This window comes from Branchiostoma floridae, chromosome 15, assembly GCF_000003815.2.
Source record: "Branchiostoma floridae strain S238N-H82 chromosome 15, Bfl_VNyyK, whole genome shotgun sequence".
Taxonomy (NCBI): domain Eukaryota; kingdom Metazoa; phylum Chordata; class Leptocardii; order Amphioxiformes; family Branchiostomatidae; genus Branchiostoma; species Branchiostoma floridae.
The window spans coordinates 1,079,947-1,102,753 of NC_049993.1; the positions used below are offsets into that span (position 1 = coordinate 1,079,947).

Sequence of the window (22,807 nt, forward strand, 5' to 3'; positions counted from 1 at the left end):
ACTTGTAACACGAGAAATGAACCACCAGGCGGTCCATAATCTAAAAGCTTCTCGTATGACGTCTACCATCCTCCTAACGCCCGGTCCCCAACGGCATTAGCCTATGGGGCCCTGCTATTTCATGCCCTATCAGTGGTTATTATGATTTTCGCCACAAACCAGCTGTCAACCAATCAGAGAATAGGCTTTTCTTGGGCTTTTTGTTGTCGCAAGCTGTCTCGCAAAGGCCGCTGGGAAGCTATCAGCCAATCATGTTACGTATTACATGGCTCCATCCTCCTACGCCCGATCCCCAACGGCTGACTGCCCATATAAGGACAAGCTCATTAATATTCATAAGCAAGGCGCCCTAATAACTGAATTCTGTGGCTGAGTTGTCAGGGGTGATATCGCTAGGGTTTGCCGCGATTGTCAACCCTGAGTGTGAGGGTGGACGTCTACGAGCGAACGAAGGAACGAACGAATCAACTCACTCTCACTCTCACTCACTCACTCACTCACTCACTCACTCTCACTCACTCACTCTCTCACTCACTCACTCACTCTCACTCACTCACTCACTCACTCACTCACTCACTCACTCACTCACTCACTCACTCACTCACTCGCTCACTCGCTCGCTCGCTCACGCTTATGATAAGATATTTTACCACTGCAAGATTTGCTTGGAGATTGCGCAGCACCAAGATTTTCCCAACATAATACTGTAAATGCAGAAATGTTCGCGGTGGATTAATGTTCGCGGTTTTCGCGGTGACCACTTTACCGCGAACTTAAAACCACCGCGAACATTTTTCTATTATGGTATTAAACTGCAGTCTATGGTGTTACCGCGAACTTAAATCCACCGCGAAAAGTCCCTTTTCCCGCTACCGCGAAATTAAATCCCCGCGAACTTAAATCCATTTACAGCACTTCGAATCAGGTGACTTCGAATCGCCTGGTTGTGAATCCGCTGCTATGTTCTAGACGAACCTAACCAACAACACCACGGCGACTGAGTGAGGCTGTATCTCTGTTGTATCTGTGGGTAAGTAGCTTACAACGGCCCAACGGTGTCGTTCTTACTACACAGGTCAGTCACAACAACGTTACAGCGCTATACGGAACCGGCATGACTGCTCACGGTCGTTCTCAACCGGAACAGGCAGTTATTATATAGCGCTGACTTGGATGAAAATTTGTAAGGGTGGGAGGGGGGCTTTTGGTCACAAGCATAAGAATATGTCTTGTAGTACAATCGTGTACTGTAACGCTACTGTAACTCGTTATTAACAAAAAGTTTTAACATAGTTAATGACACCGTAAAAGGGTTTACGGAAAACCCTTGGCTGCCACATTATATGGGCCGTTCCAAAAATAACTGTGGGGGTGGATTGAAGACGTCTAAGATTTTCCAAAAGGGGGATTGTTGTATCCAGGATGCGCTGTTATTCCAGAAGCAAGCGAAGGAGCGTGTTCTGGATATCCAGGATGTGCTCCGATTTGGGCGCATTCTGGATAAGCCGACATGTTTATCCAGAATGTGCACTTGGGGGAGCCTGGCACTTCCAGTTTTGATCGTATACAAAATAAATTAGGAGTGCACAAACCAAATTTATGGGGATTCCACATGCCAGTCTAACATTAAAAAAAAAAAATTCACGGGTCTCAGTGGCAAGTGTGCAGATGTTGACACACTGGCAACAACAAATCTGTAGGTGTTTTTTGGCACCTTTAGACAGATTAGCCGTGAGGCTTGGTGGGCGTCACTCCACCGTCATGGGGGCAGGGGCATGGCGAGTTTAGAACTCAGGACCTTCTGATTCTGACTCCAACGCTCTAGCCGTTGTGCCACACAGACACCCCAGTCTAACATAATCCACATAATCACATAAAATCTGGGTTCAGCACTTTAAAAACTGTGGATTTCGATCATGTAGATTACAAAGTATGCATGCATCTATCATCACAGCACAGCATTCATTCAATACATGTTTCGTCTCGCGAGATCGAACCAAATATGGAAACCTGGGTTTAATCATTCATCACTTGCGGTCCTGTCAATCACCATGATTGACAACAACAAAGGAGCGTGTTTATGATATCCAGGATGCGCTATGACAAAGGAGCGTGTTTATGATATCCAGGATGCGCTATGATTTAGAGCGCTTTTGGGATAGAGTTAGCCTGGGTACCATCCGGAAAGTACTTCGGTAGAGTTAGCCTGGGTACCATCCGGAAAGTACTTCGGTTCGGTGGCTTCTAGCTCTAACATTCATTATACACCATATACAGTCGCTTCTCTGCTGTTCTGTTTGGGATCTTGGACCACGTCAACGTCTGGAATCGTCCAAATTTTGAACACAATCGCTGATTGGTCCCTACACATGAGCGAATTAAGGAATGGGTTCAAGCGATTGTTCAAAAAGGCGTTCCAACACCGGACAAGCCCTCCGTCCGCTTGCGGGAGGGAGGGCCTGTTCTCATCAAACCAGCGCTGTAGAACCCATTCCTAATTTGCTCATTAACTGCCGTTAGCACCAAACGGTTTGAATGTGCAGGTCTCCAGACAGATAGCAGAAGCGAACATAGGAGCGAACTACTATCCAGATGGTACCCAGGCTAGGATAGAGTGCATCTTGGCTAGAACAGGGGTCCTGGCGCAGGATTTGTTTTATAACAGGGGTCAAGATAGGCTGGATTCATATTTTTCTACAATTTAGGAGGTCAAAAAAAGTTGGTTCTTTTAAGATTAAATAGGCAATAGAATGAAAATGAAGAGTGGAATAAAGTGAAACTTTAAAAGGGGGATAGACTCACTCGGAACTCGGGTGAAATTTGAGAGGGGTCAAGGCCTCCGATTAAATTATACAGGGGTCGGGGCACCTGGTTGAAATCCAAAAGGGTATTGAAGCTTGGATAAAGAGAGATATTTTTGCAAATCAGTGTGAAGCTAAATCATATAAGACAACAGACTGGATAAATGTATGATTTACTAGGCATCACAAACAGAACAATAATGTCCTACCACACATAATTGTACCTTACAGGCCTCGGTGGTTTCCAGGTGACCAAAATCACAACAACAACAACAACACCCTATAGAACAGCACCTGTGTGGGCAACACTGACTGGAAATGGCTGACCAATCAGAGCTGGCCTTGTATGAGACAATGTTTCAGGAAAGGTGAAGGGTCACATTACCATGTATATTATAAGGGAGTCAAGTACGTATACTTTTTGTCTGTGTGTACATGTGTGTGTGTGTGTGTGTGTGTGAGTGTACTGTGTGTGTGTGTATGTATATGTGTGTACTGTGTGAGAGTGTGTCTGAATGAGTGTGTCTGTGTGAATGCGTGTGTACTGTGTTTGTCTGAGAGAGTGTGTCTGAATATGTGTGTACTGTGTGTGAGTGTCTGTTATGTGTACTGTACATGTGTGTGATTGTGTCTGAGTGAGTGAATGAGTGTGTCTGTGAATATGTGTGTGTACTGTGTGTGTGTGTGTCTGTCTATGTGAATATGTGTGTGTACTGTGTGTCTGAGTGAGTGTGCCTGTATATGTGTGTTTGAATGCGTGCATTTGCATGCATGCATGCATGCGTGTGTGTATGTGTGATTGTGTGTGTGTTTGTGTGAGTATGAGTCTTCTGACTGAAGCAAAGTGTCCAATCCTATACTAGTACTGCTATGCTGCCTACATATACATGTATCTCCCTATTTTGTTTGAATAGCATTTGTTGTACACTGTGAAGTATTAGAAATGAACCTTTAGGCTTTGAATATGATATCATGATTGTTCATAGATATCCAAAAGTAGAGATTGCATTTAATAAATGATTTATTTTATTGTCCAGTGGTTAACAGTCTTGCCCCTGGGACTGGTAGCCAGTTACACTAGTTTAATTCCGGCTGTTTTGCTGTTTTGCTTACCTGACATGCATCCTACCAGATCATCTTCACTTTCACTTTGTACTGAATTTTTTATAAAGCTTGCCATCCCTGATTCCCCTTTACTGTTGTTTGGTGCAGGTTTACAGAGGAAGATGCAGGTTTCCAGGCACATCTTCAGAAGCCCACACCAGCACCACCGATAGTAGAGTCCTGGTCGTCACGCTCAAGAAGAAACTTTGATAACAGGTAAAAACATGTCATTTTCAGCTCCTTCAAAGCATTGGTATGTTATATACTGAAATTTGAAAAAAAGTATCAGGGTTAAGCAGGCTTTTATCTAGGATTTTATCATAGGGTGTCCAAATTTCTTGCCATTAGGCCAGCACTGCAAGCAGGAATATTGTAGGGGGTCTGGGGAAATCTTCACTCAGAAAACTTTGAAATTCGTAACTCTCTAAAACTCCATTTCAAGCATTTTGAGGTGCAACTTTTGGGGTCCCCGGAATGAAGCAAATTTACTGTCAGACAGGCCACATGATGATGTGACCTGTAGCATCCCTGGTCAATCAGAATTTCATGCATGTCAGAGGATCTGCTCCCCAGTGTCTTCAGAGCATCTCGCTTTAAAGTATGTAGGGCGTCCAATTTCAACTATTTTTTTAACAGGGCGTACAATGTATGCCTGTACGTCTGCCTGGCTAAAAGCCTGAGGTTAGGCAAGTCCATTGGCTTTTTGTTGCAGTTGATAACTGCCTTAACTTTAGGTCTTCCAGGGTAATGTTTTGCTTTGCAACATACTGAAAACACAGAAATATAAGGCAATACAACATTAAAAAAAATCACATTCAAATGATAGTAAAAACATGTTTGTTGATTGTTGCTGGTTTTAGGCATTTCTGAATCTGTTTGATCAACAAGTCAACTTGGCTTTCTTTCCCCTCTGGTGGAATGGTGGAGTTCCCAATGTGATCTATGGATTAAGGTTAATCCTTGCATGTCTCAATTTCCTCCAGTCTCCTATGAGGAAGAAAACAGAACTATCACTGTATTTATAGTGTAGGGGGTCTGAGGACGCCTTGAAGCTCTTCTAGCTAAATACCTGTTTCCATGGCAGGGGTATGTTTGGGCATGACACACCCGTTTACAGGAGTTGGGGGTAGGAGGAACCCCCTACATCCTTGGTCGGAAGTCCTCCTAGGAGACGGATACTCCAAACAACAAAGCTGCATCTGCTGGAGCTGTCTCACACGTGATACAGTTCTGTTCCTGTGAGACTTAGTGCGCTAGTGGACGAGAGGGTGGATAATTGCACACCCCTTCTTCACCTTAAAAAGTCCGGCAAACAGGTTGCCGAACCCACCAGCAAATGCCTGTTTGTCTGCTCATCTGTAGAAAAATTCAACAGGAGAATCCGACCTGTTTCCAACTCTTGTACTGTTTTCTGTTCTAGATCCCAGAGGGGAGGCAGGAGTGAGGGATGGCGAGGAGGCAGGAATGAAGGTTGGAGAGAAGGAAGGAATGAGGGATGGAGAGGAGGCAGGAATGAGGGATGGAGAGAGGGAAGGGATGAAGGATGGAGAGGAGGTTGGAGAGGGGGCAGGAACGAAGGCTGGAGGGAAGGCGGAGGCAGTCGGGACCGCAGGGAGGGTTACTATGGACACAGCCGTGACTCTAGAGGGAATTACCAAGGAGGATATGATAGATATCAAGGCCGGGACAGACCATACCACTGACTTATACACATATCATGATACCAGCTCGGGCATCTCCCAACTCCATGTACACGTATTAGTTAATGGCATTTTTTCTGCCAAGGGCCAGGCCTTTACCTGGTCTAGGAAGGGTGATCAGTAAGTTCTGCACCTCACCAAGAAATAACACACTCACATACACCTCAAATTTTTTCTTGGTTGTAAGTTTCCTCACTTGTCAAGGAATGAACAATCCACTGCTGTCGTGAGGTTACGTTATGCAGATAGAACACGTGACTCAGTAAGCAGTGGATATTGATAAAAGACTTTGTACTGCAGGAATTTTTATGCCCCAATTGTTTTAGCTGTGCACATTGTTTCTTGGTGAGGCGTGTAACTTTAATATTGAGGATTAAAGTTGCCTAGTACATGTCATATAATCATGTTTGTTTGATCTCTCAGTTTCTTTAGTTACAGAATTGGCTTGTTGATACCGTTGTTCATTCAAATCATTGATAGGCCTCTGCACTATACCCCTTACTACAATGTGGTGATCATTTCTGAAGTATTGAACTTTTAAAATTAATGTAGAATAAGTCAATCAGAGAGCACGCACGTGATAGCTTGCCATCAAATACTGTAAGGTGCTAGCCGGTTTTGATCTTTTTACTAAAAACTTACTGGTATCTTTGTGTTGATATACATGTATACACAATGTACCCTGAATGGTATGAATTAATTTTTTTTCTATCAGAAGAAAAATCGAGTAAAAAGAATAAAGAAGTTGACTTGTTGAAGTGTTAGTTGCTGCTATTTTCTAACAGAATCCTTGATGAGTCGCTTTTTAAAAAAAAGGCCAAATCAAATTGTTTGCGCAATCTGAAATAATGCAAAGACTACAAGACAGATTTCTTAAACTTTTATACTTAGAATTGAACTTGTTACAAAAGTTTTGAAAATGGTAGAACAAAAGCCAGCAAACATCATGCAGTTATGTGGAATGATATTGATGATAACAATAATGCCACAGTGACTGTAATAGGAAGAACAGACATGAGAGAAACGTCAAACATCCTCTCTGTTTGAAGATAACGTTTATTTTTCAAGTTAAAGCACATACGAGGGGCATTCAATAAGTAATGTCCCTGACCCATTTCCCATAGCAGGAGATTAATGAAACTTGGCACAGTTATTAGTCTTTCTCTTCATAGGAACCACCCAGAGTTTTGCATTTCTCCCATCATTTGATGTAGCTCTGGACACCGTTCTTGTAGGACATCCCAGGTTGGTCCTCCAACAGATGCCTCATCAATGGCAGAAGAGGGACGACCAGGCCTGGGAGCTGTTTCCACAGACTTCCGGCCTTGTTTGAATTCAGGATGCCAGCGTTTTACAAGGTCATATGATGGGGCATCATCACCATAACTTTTTTTCATTTCATCAAAAGTCTTCTTTGGTATGCGTCCTTTCAAATACAAAAACTGGATCACTGCGCGACACTCAACTTGCTCCATTTCACACCTGGTCCATTTCACACCTGACTCAGTTCAAACACCAGTAACCACAATTAGTTCAGAGCTGTTTTTTGCAACATAACCCATAGAGATATGACTCATTACACATGCAAAATTTCATCTAGATCAGACAACTGAAAGTGGGTCAGGGGCATTATTTATTGAATGCCCCTCGTAAAAGTGTTGATCGTAGTCTTGTGAAAATTGTGTTTCAAGCCACTTATATAAACTATACATCGGTTCTGTTCAGCCCACGGCTTCAGCTCTTACCATTCCCAATCTAAGGTCAGCAGTAGATTGGGTGCAGTCTGCTAATAGCATCTTTTGCGGCTACTATATGACAGTACTTAACTCATGACTTAACAATCGAGCGTTCTGAAAGCTTTTTGGCCTCCTCTCAACTTAGTAACCCAAACCTCTGGAAGCAAAGTCTCTCACCACTGATTCCCAACTGTTACCAACTCTCTCACAACTTGAAACGGACATAACTTTGAAAGGGGGGGTTGTATCATTATGATAACAATTTCAACTTCTATTCCATAAATATTACTATAAGACCAAACAAGGCTCAAAGCTGGGCTTCAAGACAATTTTGAGTTTTCTTTTTTGTTCATGGTTGCGGGCCTGCCGCTTGAATGTCTAGTACAATGTAGTCTCCTCGGTTTGAATGTTCTCAGGATCTCCTCGGTTTGAATGTTGTCAGGAGGGATTCGTCTAGGGCTGTTGAAAAAGTCAGATTAGGAAAAAGGCTGGGAAAAAAGTCGCCTCCAAATTTGAGCCCCAACCGACTTCTGCTAGCTTCTACACAACTGATTCCAAACAACTTGACGAATCCTCAAGACACGGTCCACAATCTCACCACCACTCCAGAATTCTGCAAACATTTAAAACATTTGCCTGGTACAGTCGACCGCAGAGTACTAACAGTGCTTTTACTACAGTACTAACAGCCATCTCGTTCAAGACTGAGTATGGGCCGTGGTGTGAGGAAGGTTGGATAAGGTAGATTTGACAGGGTACAATAAAGGTCTTCATTCATTAAATAATATTCTACTTAAAGTGTTGATAAGACATTAAATTACAATACAGACCATGCACATGAAACATAAAATACAGTAGGACTTCAAATGCAACACAGACATTATCTTCACTCTCTTCCAAGTCTAAATACTGGTTTAGTGCAAATTGTATAATTAGCAACTTGGCCGTATTGAATCAATGAATGCTGCTTGAACGCAATGCTCTGAACATACGGTCTCTCTTTTACTAAGGCCATATTGATGCGATCATAAGGATGACATACATACACACATCAAGCTTCCACAAAAGATCATAATTTGTTTTTTCTACCATACTTAATTGTCGATTAGCAGCTGCCCAACTAGCAAGTGGAAAGCACTTGTGAACAGTCTTACTGCCCCTACGGCTTCCTGAGCTACAGGAGTGAGTGAGTGAGTGAGTGAGTGAGAGTGAAATTAGTAAATATAGAGTGAGGTTTTTAAAAAACTGATTGGAAAACAGATACTAATATTGTATTTCCAAACTCAAAGATAATGTGAAAGAACAAAATGAAGATTTCATTGTTTGGAATATCATTATCTGACAGTGTGTGTTCAGTCATTTGTCCACATTTCACAAAAATTGGCAACTTTTTTTTTTACTCGCACGCTCGCATCAATTTTTGAGATCCTATGTCATCCATATCATCAGGTCAACATGGCCTTATGTAATCTTCTCATTTAACTCAATCATAAATGATCATCAAATTTTTGACCATCACCATCACTGGTTTGCCAATTTGCACTTCAACTTAAGAGAGGGTGGTTACATTTAATGTTATGTGATATTATTTACATTTTTTCATTTTTCATTTCTACATCTTGACAGTTGTGTGCTGGGTTATTGGATAATTGTATTTCCAATCTCAATGCATTTAACTCTTTGGATTCAAAAATATAGTATCTGACAAAATGGACATACCTCTATTGACAGAAAACCATCTTCATCTTATCAACAACACCTATTGTTTGCCGCTAGTTGCACCTCCCAAATTAAAGACAACCTAAAGATTTGCAGCTTGAAGAAACAAACTACAGATGGCTGTGCTCAGAGACGCGCTAGCGCAGAACTAAACTTAAAGCAGGGCTCGAAATACCACCTACATATGCAGGTTAGTGCAGGTAATTTGGAGCTGTGCAGGTATTTCTGATGTAACCTGCACCTAACCTGCACTGGTCCATGTACTGGGTTTTATGTATGTCTGGTGTATGTGGATGGTTATTAGCTGCATTGACTGTTACCACCTATAAAGTATGAAAGAAAAAATAGCAATGGTTCCTGAACAATTTTAGTATAATCCATACTTCCTAAATTCAGAGAGTGGTGTAGGTAATTTTCAATGTTAGCGCAGCAGAAAAAGTATTTTGAGCCCTCAACTTGGTGCACCTTTGGCATCTGCATTATATCACACATTGTTATCTTCAAGTATCACAAGGTTCATCTGGCTTAACTCATGCAGCCAGCTAATATGACACCAAAATCTACGACTCTCTAAAGCTTAACTCTCTATGCTACCATAGTCCCGACCCTCAGACATGAGAATGGGACTAGGTATTAGGTAAGGTAAAGCTTAACAATGATGATATTGTTTCAGGATGACATTTGCACAAAATATACACATTATTGAAAATCGAACAAAAAAATCGTAAGTCCAGCTCTTCCTACAAGATAATAGATTAAACATTGACTAAAAGGCGTTAGGCACTCAGTCTGGTATTTTCAACAGCACATTGTTAAATAACTGTCAGGTATATACATATTACAGCAAACACAAGACATCAGTATATTATCAATATACCAAATTGAATACAAAGTACAATGTTTACTACACATTGCTACATCAATTGCTCAAAGCATTCAACTGTTAAGTGAGTGTGAAATACAGAAATTTGTTTTGAATATCGTCACCTTCTGTGGATGTCAAGATGGAAAGTTTTCTGCCCTTTCATTTGACCAAAAAAGGCTATATGGCTGGCAAGTTTTTGATTAGGGTTGGTTTGGCAACCGGAAACACAATTTTTCCAATCAACCAAGCATCCCAAAGTCTTGGGTATGTTCATACACATCTTCCAATGCCTACAAAAATACAGTGTGTAGTCTGTACAGGGTTGAAGCCAGCCTTCTATCATTTTCCGTCCCCTCGATTGGTATAATATTATTGTGTGCCCATGGCATGATACCTCACATCAAAGGCGCAACGTCCCTAGGGGGCAGGGGGCATGCTTCCCCAGAAAATTTGAAATCTAGACCCTCTGAAATGCTATTTCCCACATTTTGAGGTGTAGATTTTGCTTGTAGACTATGCCGTTCAACGGCATCTGTTTTGGTAAAAAAAATTACACAGGAGAGACAGTTTTAATATGTATACATATCACAGAGGACGGAATGGGCAAAATTTTTTCCTTCCCCATGGCCAGCTACAAAATTCTGTCAAATGATGGAAGGCCGATGCTGGCTACAACATTTGGATCTGTAACTGTTTGGAAAGTCTGAACATACCATGGCCAACATTATTGAGACATTATACTGATGAGAGTCATGTTGCCTGTGTTTCTGTAAATAAGAATCACAACTTCCTCATTCAAAACCAAATACTGATTAATGTAACCAGGAAAATTATACACTCTAGGGTGTTGACTTAATATATTAAGTTAATAAACCTACTGAATGTAAAGTAAGATGATTCAATACAACACAACAATAATTCTGGATAAAAAAATGACAGTTCAAATGACTTTCATTAACACATGAACTTTCAAGTTAACACCACAAAAATGTATCCTGCCACTGACTTAAAAGCCTATATCATGATAAAGGTAGTATGTGAACTTTTCTGTACACCAGGTAGTCAATTAATTGGCCAAGCAGAACTATCCAAACACTGTAGGGCTGTCCTAGTCATGGTGTCCTGACTTCAGCTATGTCCCTCCTGGCAGGAACCACCTGTCATATAGCAGGAGCTCCGTTTACAGTCGAAGGTGGACGATTGAGCCTGCAAAAATATAAAAGAAATCAGGTTCAGGTGCCAAATGAATGGTAATGGGTTTGATCAGTCCAAAAAGAACCCCCCAAAAAATGAATGTATCATCTGCTATACCACGGTCTATACACATGTGTAGTAAGTCATTTCTTCTAATCTCCAAGCAGATCCTATCGTAGCATAAGATAGTATCAAAAGCTGGCAGAGGAGTGAAGCTGGCTTAGTAGTGTGTTTTGGGGCAAATGGACACCTCTTGGCTGACTACACTCCTTGGCAAGTTTAGTACTATATAATATGCCATCGTAGGATCTGCTTGGAGATTAATTTCTTCTGCCTTGAGCTGACCACTGAGATTCAACACAACTTATTCTTAGTTGTCGGCAAACCTTTTTTTAACTTGCATGATGGCGTCAGCTTTGGGGTTCCCAGAGGATGTCATTTGTATCATCAAATCAACATGGTGTAACTACGACAAAAGAAGAAGTCTCACCTTTAAACTGCTGCAGCTAGAGTGGTGCTTGACACTCTGAAGGGCAGGAGGCACAGAAGACGTGGGGGGGTGCAGGATGGGTGGTGACACAGGGAAGAGACTGGGGTTGGTGGAGTGCTGTAGGCTGTGCCGGCTGAACGGTGCGGGCTGCAGTCTGCACCTCTTGTATGGCTGGAGGAAGCGGCTACCCTGTGGTGCTGGCAAGGACTGTGCTGGGAAGGGCAGGTGGCTGGGAGCAGGTTGGGGGAGCAGACTTACTAAGGGAGGCAGGGAGAATGGTCTGGCCTGCTCACCTGGTAAGGCTATAGGGCACATGGCAGCTGCACCAGTTCTGTTATCATCAAGCATGGCGGTCTCACAGATGGACTGTCTCATGCCATTCTTGGACAGGTCCATGTCCTTCCCTACCAGCCACCAGGTGGTCATGTCCCCTTTTCCCTGGAGGAAACATTAGCATCATTCAGAAAATATATCATCTTTGTTTACATATGGCAGATAATGATTCATGTATTACCAGTACTAGGGGTGGGTACCGGTACGGAAATTTCAGGTCCAGGTCCGGTTCAGGTCCAGAGGATTAGGTCCAGGTCCGAACCTGGACCTGGACCTGAACCCGGATAATTGCACGTAATTCACTGGCAAAGAGGCCGTGCAATTAAGCGGCTTTACATCTAATCAAGTTCAATCAAAGTATTTACATAAGGCACCAATATTCAAGGAAGCTTGTTGCCTGCTATCAATTTTTTCTTTGTAAGACCAATTTTGACTTAATGATATGGATGACAATTCCTCCCAAAACCCCCAAATTGATGCAAGCATGAAAAAAAAGTTTGGCCGTAAAAAATTTGCCTTCATTTATAGATAAATGGTCATGAACGTGGATCAAATGACCAAACACACAGAGTACGGTTTACCAAAGAGTCTAGATTCTTGAATTTTTATCTTTTACATCTTCTTTGACTGTTTTCAGATTTTTTTTGTTGCATTCTATGGCATATACTTGCTCATTTTGTAGCTGCTTTGTACGGTTTACATTTTCGTTAAAAGCATCTCTTTCTTTTTTGGAAAAGGCCAAAAATTTATGTGCACAGATGACATCCATGTAGTCAAGAGGTTGATGTAATCAAATCAGGAACGCGTTGGAATGCAGGGACCTATCAAATACAGGTAAAAATTACAACATTTAACTTGTAACCCTTACGACTCTGACTTGGACATAATATTAACATTCACAAATTTTAATGGAACAGTTTAGGTGCTGTTGCTTCAATTTTCTTCACCAACACTGTGTTTCTTCGAATATTGCATGGCCTTCATCCATTGTTACGTTATTAGCTTAATTCTACTATTGCTCGTTGTCTTCTACAATATAGTAGAAGCCAGTTAATTGCACAACGGATTAACGCACACTTCTTTTTACTGCACGGAATCTCAGAAACCAAAACCGGTGCAGTCCAGGTGGTTCTAAACAGCTTCTACAGCAGTATAATGTTAACTTACTAATATTTTGCCTTAAACACGATCTAGACACAGTTTTTCCCGATATCTGCGAGCCGACAACCTCTAGCCGACAGCTTTTTTTCAGCGTCTAGATGGAACTGCAATTATATCGCCATAAAGATATCGGCAGAATTTCTCCCGAAAGGTCCGGAGCATTTGCCCGATAGCTTATTATTATTAGCAGGGATCCCCGATAGCTTAGCAAGGGTCCCCAATAGCTTAGCAGAGGTCCCGACAACTTCCGCGTGCGTGTAGATGAGTCCCGACTTTGGGAGGGCTCATTAGCATATAACGCGGGCTCATTAGGCAATATAGCTGTTTATGACTGCAAGTGCCACGGGTGTCCTGCAGCCAACACTCCAGATCCCTCCCGTCATCTTCACATGCAGATATAAGGTAAAAAACTGTGTCTAGATTGGGCCTAATATTGTACCCGTTCTACAAATGTGCTATGAAATTTGACTCCAACCTTGATCGGCAGGGTTCCACGGAGCTGCATCCTGTACCCTCCCAGCTGGCGCAGGATTGAGGAACAGGTGTCACTGCACTGGATCTTCAGAGCTGGGGGAAAATCATAGTAATGTTAAGTACCAGCAATGATATGAGCTGTTGTAGACATTATTCTACAGCTGCATTATTCTATCGCGACTTCTATGGTAAATGCTCAGCAGAACTTCACTCATTTATGCCTCCAATATGAACTTTCTCTGCAAGAACCCGTTTTGACACTTCGACAGAAGCAAAGCATCCTTTCTTCCTCCATAAGCCACCTAATAGGTTCCACGTTGAGAGTTTCTTTCCTAGAACTACATCATTATGGAATAACACTGCCAATTTTCGTTTGGGTGAATGTGGCCTATAACGGGTGAATGTTGGTAAAAATTTGTGAAAATTGGTACTCTGATTGTTCTCAGCCCTTTCATGTTTACTTTGCAAGGGGTTAAACTTTGAGCAATTATCACATATGCTGTGCTGATTATACAAGGAAGGGGTGAAATTTCAAGTGTTTACTTTGCACAAGAACACAATAGAAAATTCACTTTGTTTCACCCCACTGAAATTATCACCTCTGGTAAAAGGTGTCATAACTGCACCGGTATGTGCAACTCCATAAACAGGAAAAAAACCTAAGGCAATGGTATCTTGTCCTTGGCCATATCAAGGAGGGTTGATAAAAGGTTATTGCCTCTTTAACTTGTATAACTTGTGGTGAACCTCAGCTCCAAATTGCCAGTGCACCTTTCAGAAATTCAAACAGAATTGTTCACCACTGTTGAAGAAACCGTAATTTATTCATCATTGTTATGCAGGCTCAGACTACCATGTTATAGCATGCAAATGACTTGTCAAATTTTGGTCCCAACTCTGAAGTAAAAATTTATGTCAACATAAGACTTCTATTTCAGAAAGTCCTGCTCTTTTCTTGACTGAAATTCCTTGAATTCTTATTTTCAAGTATTCTGTTCAAGGGATATCCTGCAAAACCAAAAGTAATTTAGTGAATGAATTGTTATTTCATTCTGAAAAGGAGACATGCTTTGTTGTTTCAAGGAGGTTATAACCTCCTTGGTTGTTTGTAGTCAATTGGATGTTTGAATTAGATAAACAGATTGGATAAACAGAGTTACCACAATATAGCCTGAAACTAGCTAAAGGAATTTACACAGGCCCGCAAACCTAGTGGACACATAGGAGTAAAAATCTACTTTTGATAGGTTGACAACTCAACCCAGTGTCAGCACATTGACTACATGTGAAACAATGCACACAGCCAATGCAAATTGCTGTTTGTTTTTCTAGGGGCAAAATCTTCATTTCACCCTGTTTTACCCCTTTGTCACTGAGGTGCAAGTTTTGCTTTCACCCCTCCATATTTACATGGGAACAATGTGAAACTGGGTGACGCCTTTTCACCAATTTTCACCAATTTTTACCAACATTCACCCATTATAGGCCACATTCACCCTAACAAAAATTGGTGGTGTAAGCTTCCACGGACTTATTTTTCTGTGGGGTACAATCTGCAAAGATGGAAGGATGCCTACCTACTACTACAATCTGAAACTAAAGTCAAGGGTTAACAGGCATCTTTCTTCTCAATACAGTATTGTAACCCAAAACGCTTGAGTGGCTCCATGAGCCTTGTTTTGCGGTGAATCCTGAGTAAATAGAAAAAAGGCATGGAAACTTCGTAGACCATGTAATAGTAGTGTTTTTGCTTTGTGGTTCTTAATGTGACTAACTCATAACTTAAAGTCAATGCCTTAATCATCTCCCTGATGGAAATCACTGATTGAAGTACATGTAGGCACTGGTGTGTTGAATAGTTCAAGTGAGGCTCAGTATCTTCTGAGGTCTCATGACAAGTCCACATTGACTGATTGAGTCTCCTGGCCACACCTTGGCTCTGAAAGGGGTCAACATTCTGGACATTGAACCTGAGTCATGTACTTTGTGGGAAGAGTGAAGGAAGCCATCTACAAATATGGACTTTCTCTCAATTGGAATGGTCGCCAATACCATCTTCTGACAAACTTTGACCCAGTGCTGATGTCACAAATGTGAAAAAAAATTCCTATGTCTACAGCACTTGAGAGAAATGTCAGATTCTGCTGAAAATTTTGGTGAGTGAAATTTCTTAAGTTAGACAACTGAGTTTATCATCCTCATTAGGTGTTGTACAGAGTGTTCTTACCTTCCCCAGTGGATTCCATCCTGGATGCAGTGTTCACAGTGTCACCAAACAGGCAGTACCGCGGCATCTTCATACCAACAACACCGGCAACAACTGGGCCTGAAACAAGGGGAAACTTCATATTATGAAGGTTAGACACCCAAGTACTAATATTTAAAGATGAGTCAATCTTTACAACTGTAATTTCAGAGAATTACTTCCAAACATTTCTAGCCACATCCATCACTCTTCTTCAGTGTCTGACTGGAATAAACTGGCAGAAGGATTCAATACTAGTACATCTAACTGGATAAACAGTTGATATATCAAAAGTCAATAACTCAAAACTCATAAATATCACCATGTAAAAGATTATACTTGTGTGTGATAGTAGCAAAATGTTGAATAGCATCATTTCTGCATCCAATATGCAGATTTGTGTTGACTAATATTTTCAAAGAAAGGCAAATTTTGCTCCAATGGCAAAATATGGACATAGCAAAGCACACTTTGTTAGATATCAGAGTCACAAACCACTGGGTAATAATGAATTTGCCTAGATCCTGCAGCACTAGTGAAATGTTTGTGTTCAACTATACTGATACCTTTGACGCCAGGTGGCGTAAACAGTGCCATTCCTTTGTAGATAGGCTTTTTCATTCATCCAATATCAGAGAGTCTGTTCTTAGGTCTGACTCATTCTACAGCATATAAAATGCTGTCTTGTACAATATTCTATGTTTTTCAGATTTTGTCTTTGTCTCATATGGACCGCTGAGTGCCTGAAAATATAGACTGGACTATGCAGCTACTTAATTGTGGCACTACACAACCATCATTACTGGTAGCACTGTAATCACCATCAAAATAGTAACAATATGGTACCTAACCCTTCCTTGAGCACATACCTGAGTGCATTCCTGCTCGGATTCTGATCCGTTCGTCCCCACGATGAGGGATCCGGAATGTCTCACATGCTCCCACCAGGTCCAGCGCCATACTGGCAATCTCACTCGCGTGCCTGTCTCCATTTTCTCTGGGAACTCCTGACACCACCATATCTGGGAAAGAGTACACAGCAAATCATGGTAATATAATGTAAATGCTTTTCAGAGAGGTACATATTTACAAACAATTCCTTTACTGCTTCCAAGGATTTTTGACACAACAGTTAAACGCTAGTTAACCTGATATCCCTGAAGAATGTCATTAGAAGCAACGGATATTAGTTACCTCACGGATAAAGGAGAACCAGCATTACCTATTACTTAAACCAAGATGCTAGTAGTAATATTTGGATCAGTACCCATAGGGGGTGTAGCTCCATCTGGTAAACCTCTGTGTTTTCACAATTATTATATTAGAAAAATCTGGGGCACAGACCGTGCCCTAAAATAGCCTGGGACCATGAGTTATTCCATACGGCGATAGCAAAAATGCAAACAAAACAGCCCAGAGGGCCTTGTTTATAATTGCGACCCAAGAATAACCAGGTTACCAGACAGAAAACTTCTATTCTTCAACTTGCAACATCTAGAAAATAAGAGTCAGAAGCATAGATATTTTGGTAAACAGGTCTTACATGCATCTCCAATGGTCTCCACTTTGTAGACATCATAGTTGTCCACAATCTCATCAAAGGTTGTGTAGAGTTTGTTGAGCAGACCGACCACCTGGATGGGGGTGCTGGTGCTGGACAGTGTTGTGAAGCCCACAATGTCACTGTGAAACACAGATGGTGGTTTAAATATAGAATACAACACGGTGTATTCCGTATCACCCAAGGTACCAACCCGACCGCAGGCAGGATCGCCCGAAGGCCGGAGGGTGATCCCACCCGCGGGAGGGCTGGGACCAAGGATGATGCGGAATACACTATGTTGTATTTTATTTATGTCATACCCACCTGAGAAAACACATGTTGCGATGGGAAATGCACCAGAAGTTGAACAAATTTGGTACCAACAATTGTTACAACAGCAATGTTCCAACGTCCGAATCAGGTCTTCGAATTTTTGACCGTGCTGCACTCAGCGTGCGCAGAGTATGTTCAAATTATTTGATGGAAGCCTGGGGGATAAAACTTTGAGGCCTGTGTGATACAGCTTTTTATCACACGGTTCGGAACACCTAACAGTCCGGAACACCTGTATCGAACGTTATCGCGGTCCAGGTATGACATAAAAGTATGTACTGTAGCATCTGAGACTATCAAAACACAAAAAAGTCAATGTTTTTGAAGGTTGAACAAATGACTAAAACCTGACTGTCATTATCAAATACATTGTTTTTGTTTTTTAAATGATTGCTTTTATTTTCTCATTTTTAGCTGCTTTATCATCATCGGTTGGCTGCGGTGCAGGCAACTGTAAGTTTCTGTAAGCTGCTTTATACGACTTACAGTTTGGTCAAAAACTTTTTTTAGATGTCATCCATATAATGAAATTAACATGGCCTTACCTGAAGAAGATGGTACATGCAGCAAATCCTGTAGCCTGGGCTGGTTTTCCCTGTCGGAGGTCATCGGCTACTGACTTTGGTAGCATGCCTATCGTGGTTGTATGGGGGAGGGGGGCAAAGTGTTACTCATTGGTGAAGTCTTTCGACATTAAGCATACAAACACATAAATGCATATTAGCACTACTATCTACCTTCAGTAATTCTCCAGTAATGTGTATGTACAAATGTAAATAGCATCATTATTCAGACTTTGTTGTTTCAAGTCTGTAAAGAGATATACTGAATAAAGATTTCAATTTCAGTCCAGCAGAAAACACTATTGGCAAACTACAACTTCCTATCATTGAATTATCCAAGTCAACAACAAGTCTTGCTCTGAGAAGTCAATAGCTTTAACAGATTGGTAACTTAAAGTTAAGTGGCAACTGAAAAGGATCTTGTAATTTTTAATGCTGTAACAAAGATATTTGACTCACTGAAATGTCGACAGGTGTTTAAAGTTTTAAAGAAGTACCTTGAAGTTTAAGCAATCAACACTGTTTTTGATAATTGTCTTTTGGTTTTAACAAATGTAACGCAGCAGTGCAATTAAGGGTCTTAATAATGACCCTGCTATCTGTACCATGTAGTGTGAGAAGAAATAAACCATTATAACAGTTACTGTTACAGTAGTAACCACAATTGTAACAAAGTTTGGTGTATTGTACGTTCTTTTTTATTAAAAGTTATGTACCCTAATTAAAGTACTATGCACTGTGATTAGCACTCTGAAGTCTCAGACAAATCAGTGGAACCAAAATATTAAATGGAAAAACACAAATGAAAGCTGGTGTGTTACGCCAAAGGGAGGTTATACCGGCTATATGGATACAGATACAGACAAGTAATTGCAGCCCTTCTCCACCAAATTGAATCTAAACACATTTTGAAATGAATGAGTTCAAATGTATGATGTTTTAGTCATGATTATCTTGCATAAATCAAGGACCTCTATATAATGTCCTTGCTTTATGTCTTCCTAGAACTGTAGCACCACCTGTCTTTCTGAGGTCCTTTCCCCATTTATCCATGCAATAACCTCAAACAAGTACATACCCCAACTTTGGCAACAACTTGCAGCACCCTTTGAATTTTGAAATTTTGATATTAAGTGCCTGCTTTAATGAAGAAAATATGGTATCAAGGCAGAACCTTCTAAAAGAAACCAATGACAGGGCTCGAAATACTGGGGTTTTGTGCACCCAGGTGCACCCAAAATTGGAGCTGTGCACCCAATTATTTTCTGTGCACCCAAATGTTTTTATAGGCTTATGCATGTTAAGATGTCAGTATACTATGTAAACACCTTATTCTTGACATCTATGTGTTAGAAAGATAATAGAATGACTGTCATAGTACTTCCGATTTCTGAAGAGCTCCGTTCAAATTACTAATTTAGTAGGTTTACAATTAGGATATTCTGATATTCTACTTTATTTTATGTGGTGCACCCAAAAAATGTGCACCCAAAAATATTTTGGTGCACCCAATTTTCTAGGTTGGGTGCACCAGTGCACCTATTCCCCAAAATGAATTTCGAGCCCTGAATGAACATAAAGAGAGGCTATAACGACTTGCTGTAAAAACATAGTAACACTAGTTCACCTTTATTCGTGGGGTAACCTTTATCCGTTATATCTAACACCAGGGTATTTCTGGATATCAAGTCGACGGACGGTGGTCTCAAACTGCATTATATTGAAAAAATACAATTTGAAACCACCGTCTATCAATGTGATATCCCTAAATATCCTGTTTTTAGGTACAAATTGGAAATAGGTTACCCCGCGAATAAAGGTGAACTTACGTTACATGTATTACTTACTATAGAGGAGCCGGTCTGTTTTTTGTTTCTCATGAAGGAGGTCTGCAGTCCGCTCTGCCACAAGCACTTCCAGGTGTTTGGAGTATTTCTCCATCTGTTAAAGTATTGATTAAAGTATTTGCTCATTATCACTTCTGTGTATTAAATACTGATATGTAACATCGAGAAAGGTTAATAAGACATCCAGGTAATAAGACACACCAAAAGCAAATAGCAGATACTCAAGCAAATGAATAGGATTTTGGAAATGGTCAGACACTTCAGATTGCATCCACAATCTTTTGTCAGTGACACTGACCAAGATCTTTTGAATAGCAGGCTTTTAACCAAAAACTGTGACTTGATATGCAAATGAGGAGATGGCAAATGTAAGAAAGACCGATAGGAAACAAAAAAAGACAAAATCAAAACAAGATTGATGCTATTTAGACAAGTAGCTGCTCAAGTAAGGTGACAGTCACAAGATTCCAAAGTGGGAATTAGTGAAAAGTACCCTGAGGCTCCCACTTTCAGTTACATGGATTCTTTATTTCCTAATAAGGTCTATTTATACAGGGAGGAATTCCATCTTACTGGTTTTGGATGAGATCAGTATTGTAAGGAAGAAAAGGTATGTTTGTGAAGATGTTGGTGCAGTCTTCATAACTTCAGTACCAAGGACAGGTAATGTAACAAATATCACCAGAAATACAAGAAAGGGTGTGAGTTAGTGAGTTAGAAAGGAGGGCTAACAAATTGACACAATCTAAGACCTTGTTGATTTGATTATATGAATGACAAACTCTGTGAACCCCAAAACTGATGCCTGCGGAAAAAAAAGTTTGTGGAAAAAAAGTTGCATCATGAAATCTAAGTGGTTAGGAAGGTTGAAGAAATGACCAAACAAATGCAGTATGGAATGCAGAACAATAGATTCTTCAATTTTGTTTTTTTACATCTTCTTTCAATATAGTTTAATGTTTATTTTTTTTCGCTTTTCGATATTGTTTGCAATTCACAGCATCTGTTTACTCATTAATGAATGAATGAGTGAAGACCTTTATTGTACAGTTTTGCCCAACCGAGCTAAGTGCAGGTCACAACAAGTCAACATACATACAAATGTATAAAAGTATCACAAATCTAGTCTAACACAAAAGTTCGGCTTCTTCTCGCTTCTTGGTAATGGTAAAAATGTAGGACTGTATGGGTTTTGCTATTGTCGGCTTGTCAAAACGCACGAGAAATGTAAACTTGTCAGTGCTACTCATGCAGCTGCTTTGTATGATGTAAAGTATGGTCAAAACTTTTTGTTGAAACAGACTGAAATTAATGCATGCATGGATGTCATCCATGTAGTTAAATCAATACAAAATGTATGTCCTGACTTGTTCTGAATGGGTGCAGTATTGTCAGTGATGAAAGGCAGGTTATTGCGATAGTTAGTGTGATTTCAGCACTAAGGACAGGTCATGTTATGAAGACCACCAGAAATACATGAAGGAAATGTGTACTAACAAATTCGCACACCCTGATATAACATTGAATTATGTGCAAATCAAATTTATTTCACCTGATCTTTGATTTTTCTGGAAAAACTATGGAGCAAAAAAACATGAGATGGTGAACAATCAACCTCATCTTGAAAACTGTCCTGAATTGAATTGTTCTAATCATTTGTTACATTTGTTTTTTGGTTTTTTTTTCTCAATTTGGGAAAATAAGAGCTACAGTGATGAGGAGCAACTGATTAGTGTGTTTTTTATGAGGGATTGAAATTATGATTATAACATTTGCTGTTCACTGTAGAGTTGCATATGTACACTGTTCTGTGAAAATCAATTCAGTACAGGTCCAAAATACCAGTATTCTTCATAGTAATGTATCAATATAAATTTACTCCAAGTAATACTTATTTTGTTTGTGATTGAAATTAAAATACTTTTCTTTTCATCTCCTAACCTCATGGCCTCATGCCACACCAAACGGAACCAAAGTGACACCCAAGGACAGCATGACTGATATGCAACAGACCTACAGACAGGGAGCTTTATTCAGGTACAGATACAGGTCTGGATCCGTACCTAAACCTCTGTTCCAGTGCCTATACCTGTTCCTGTACCTAAGATGTTACATTTAGAAACGTGGCCCTCATTCACTGCACAGTACATTTCACCTACCAAGTTCATCATCTGGTCCACAGGGTTGATCTTTTCCGGATTGATGCGATGTAGAATCTTTTTGATCTGCTCAAACGTTGGACGCTGTATGGGCTGCTCTCCCCAGCACCGTTGGATGAGCTATAAGAAGCATAGCATATGTCACCAATGGCACAGTTACTTATTACAAACAACAATCAAGTATCATTCTACAAACAGATTATCATAGTTGTGTTTCCCACTGCAGTTGTATCAGCTACATTACCTTGTAAATCGTCTTCCACATAATGTTACAAAATCATTCAGAATAGATTGCAATGTTGTACACATAAACAGCATGACTTTGTGTCTTACATCCTTCCTGGAACTATAGGAAGGATGATCCATTTGAATGAGGCTTTTTTTCCCATTCTTTATACCCCTGCAATAATCTTAATCAAAGTACATACCCCAATCTTGGCAATAATCTGCAGCACTTTTGACAAGTTTAAAACCTACATACTTTAAATCAGAAAATATGGTAGTGCCAAGGAGGTTAGAACCATGAATTAAGTGAAAGTG

The 22,807-nt window shown here is 40.5% G+C and overlaps 2 protein-coding genes across 4 annotated transcripts in view; one reads left to right on the forward strand and one right to left on the reverse strand.

Annotated features, from left to right (window-relative positions):
• The first annotated feature begins 895 nt into the window (after nucleotides 1-895).
• On the forward strand, nucleotides 896-6,363 carry LOC118432618 (RNA guanine-N7 methyltransferase activating subunit-like). Of its 3 annotated transcripts, none has more exons than XM_035844249.1 (4): nucleotides 896-1,030; nucleotides 3,033-3,169; nucleotides 4,014-4,121; nucleotides 5,326-6,363. In XM_035844249.1, exons 2-4 carry the CDS (start codon nucleotides 3,120-3,122, stop codon nucleotides 5,606-5,608), a joined length of 441 nt encoding a protein of 146 aa, XP_035700142.1. In that variant the 5' UTR covers nucleotides 896-1,030; nucleotides 3,033-3,119; the 3' UTR covers nucleotides 5,609-6,363. The 3 variants fall into 3 exon arrangements, with proteins under 3 accessions (XP_035700142.1, XP_035700143.1, XP_035700144.1); XM_035844250.1 differs by having other exon boundaries at nucleotides 932-1,026; XM_035844251.1 differs by lacking the exon at nucleotides 896-1,030 and adding an exon at nucleotides 1,053-1,075.
• Nucleotides 6,364-8,092: 1,729 nt separating this feature from the next.
• LOC118432137 (atrial natriuretic peptide receptor 1-like) overlaps nucleotides 8,093-22,807 on the reverse strand; it is a 31,347-nt gene continuing 16,632 nt past the window's right edge. Inside the window, exons 13-21 of the mRNA XM_035843662.1 lie at nucleotides 22,268-22,387; nucleotides 20,109-20,202; nucleotides 18,244-18,331; nucleotides 17,366-17,505; nucleotides 16,692-16,844; nucleotides 15,805-15,903; nucleotides 13,579-13,670; nucleotides 11,610-12,047; nucleotides 8,093-11,131 (exon numbers count right to left, since the gene is read on the reverse strand). Of these exons, the coding sequence (XP_035699555.1) occupies nucleotides 11,054-11,131; nucleotides 11,610-12,047; nucleotides 13,579-13,670; nucleotides 15,805-15,903; nucleotides 16,692-16,844; nucleotides 17,366-17,505; nucleotides 18,244-18,331; nucleotides 20,109-20,202; nucleotides 22,268-22,387 (1,302 nt within the window). The 3' untranslated portion in view covers nucleotides 8,093-11,053. The remainder of the gene's footprint in view (nucleotides 11,132-11,609; nucleotides 12,048-13,578; nucleotides 13,671-15,804; nucleotides 15,904-16,691; nucleotides 16,845-17,365; nucleotides 17,506-18,243; nucleotides 18,332-20,108; nucleotides 20,203-22,267; nucleotides 22,388-22,807) is intronic.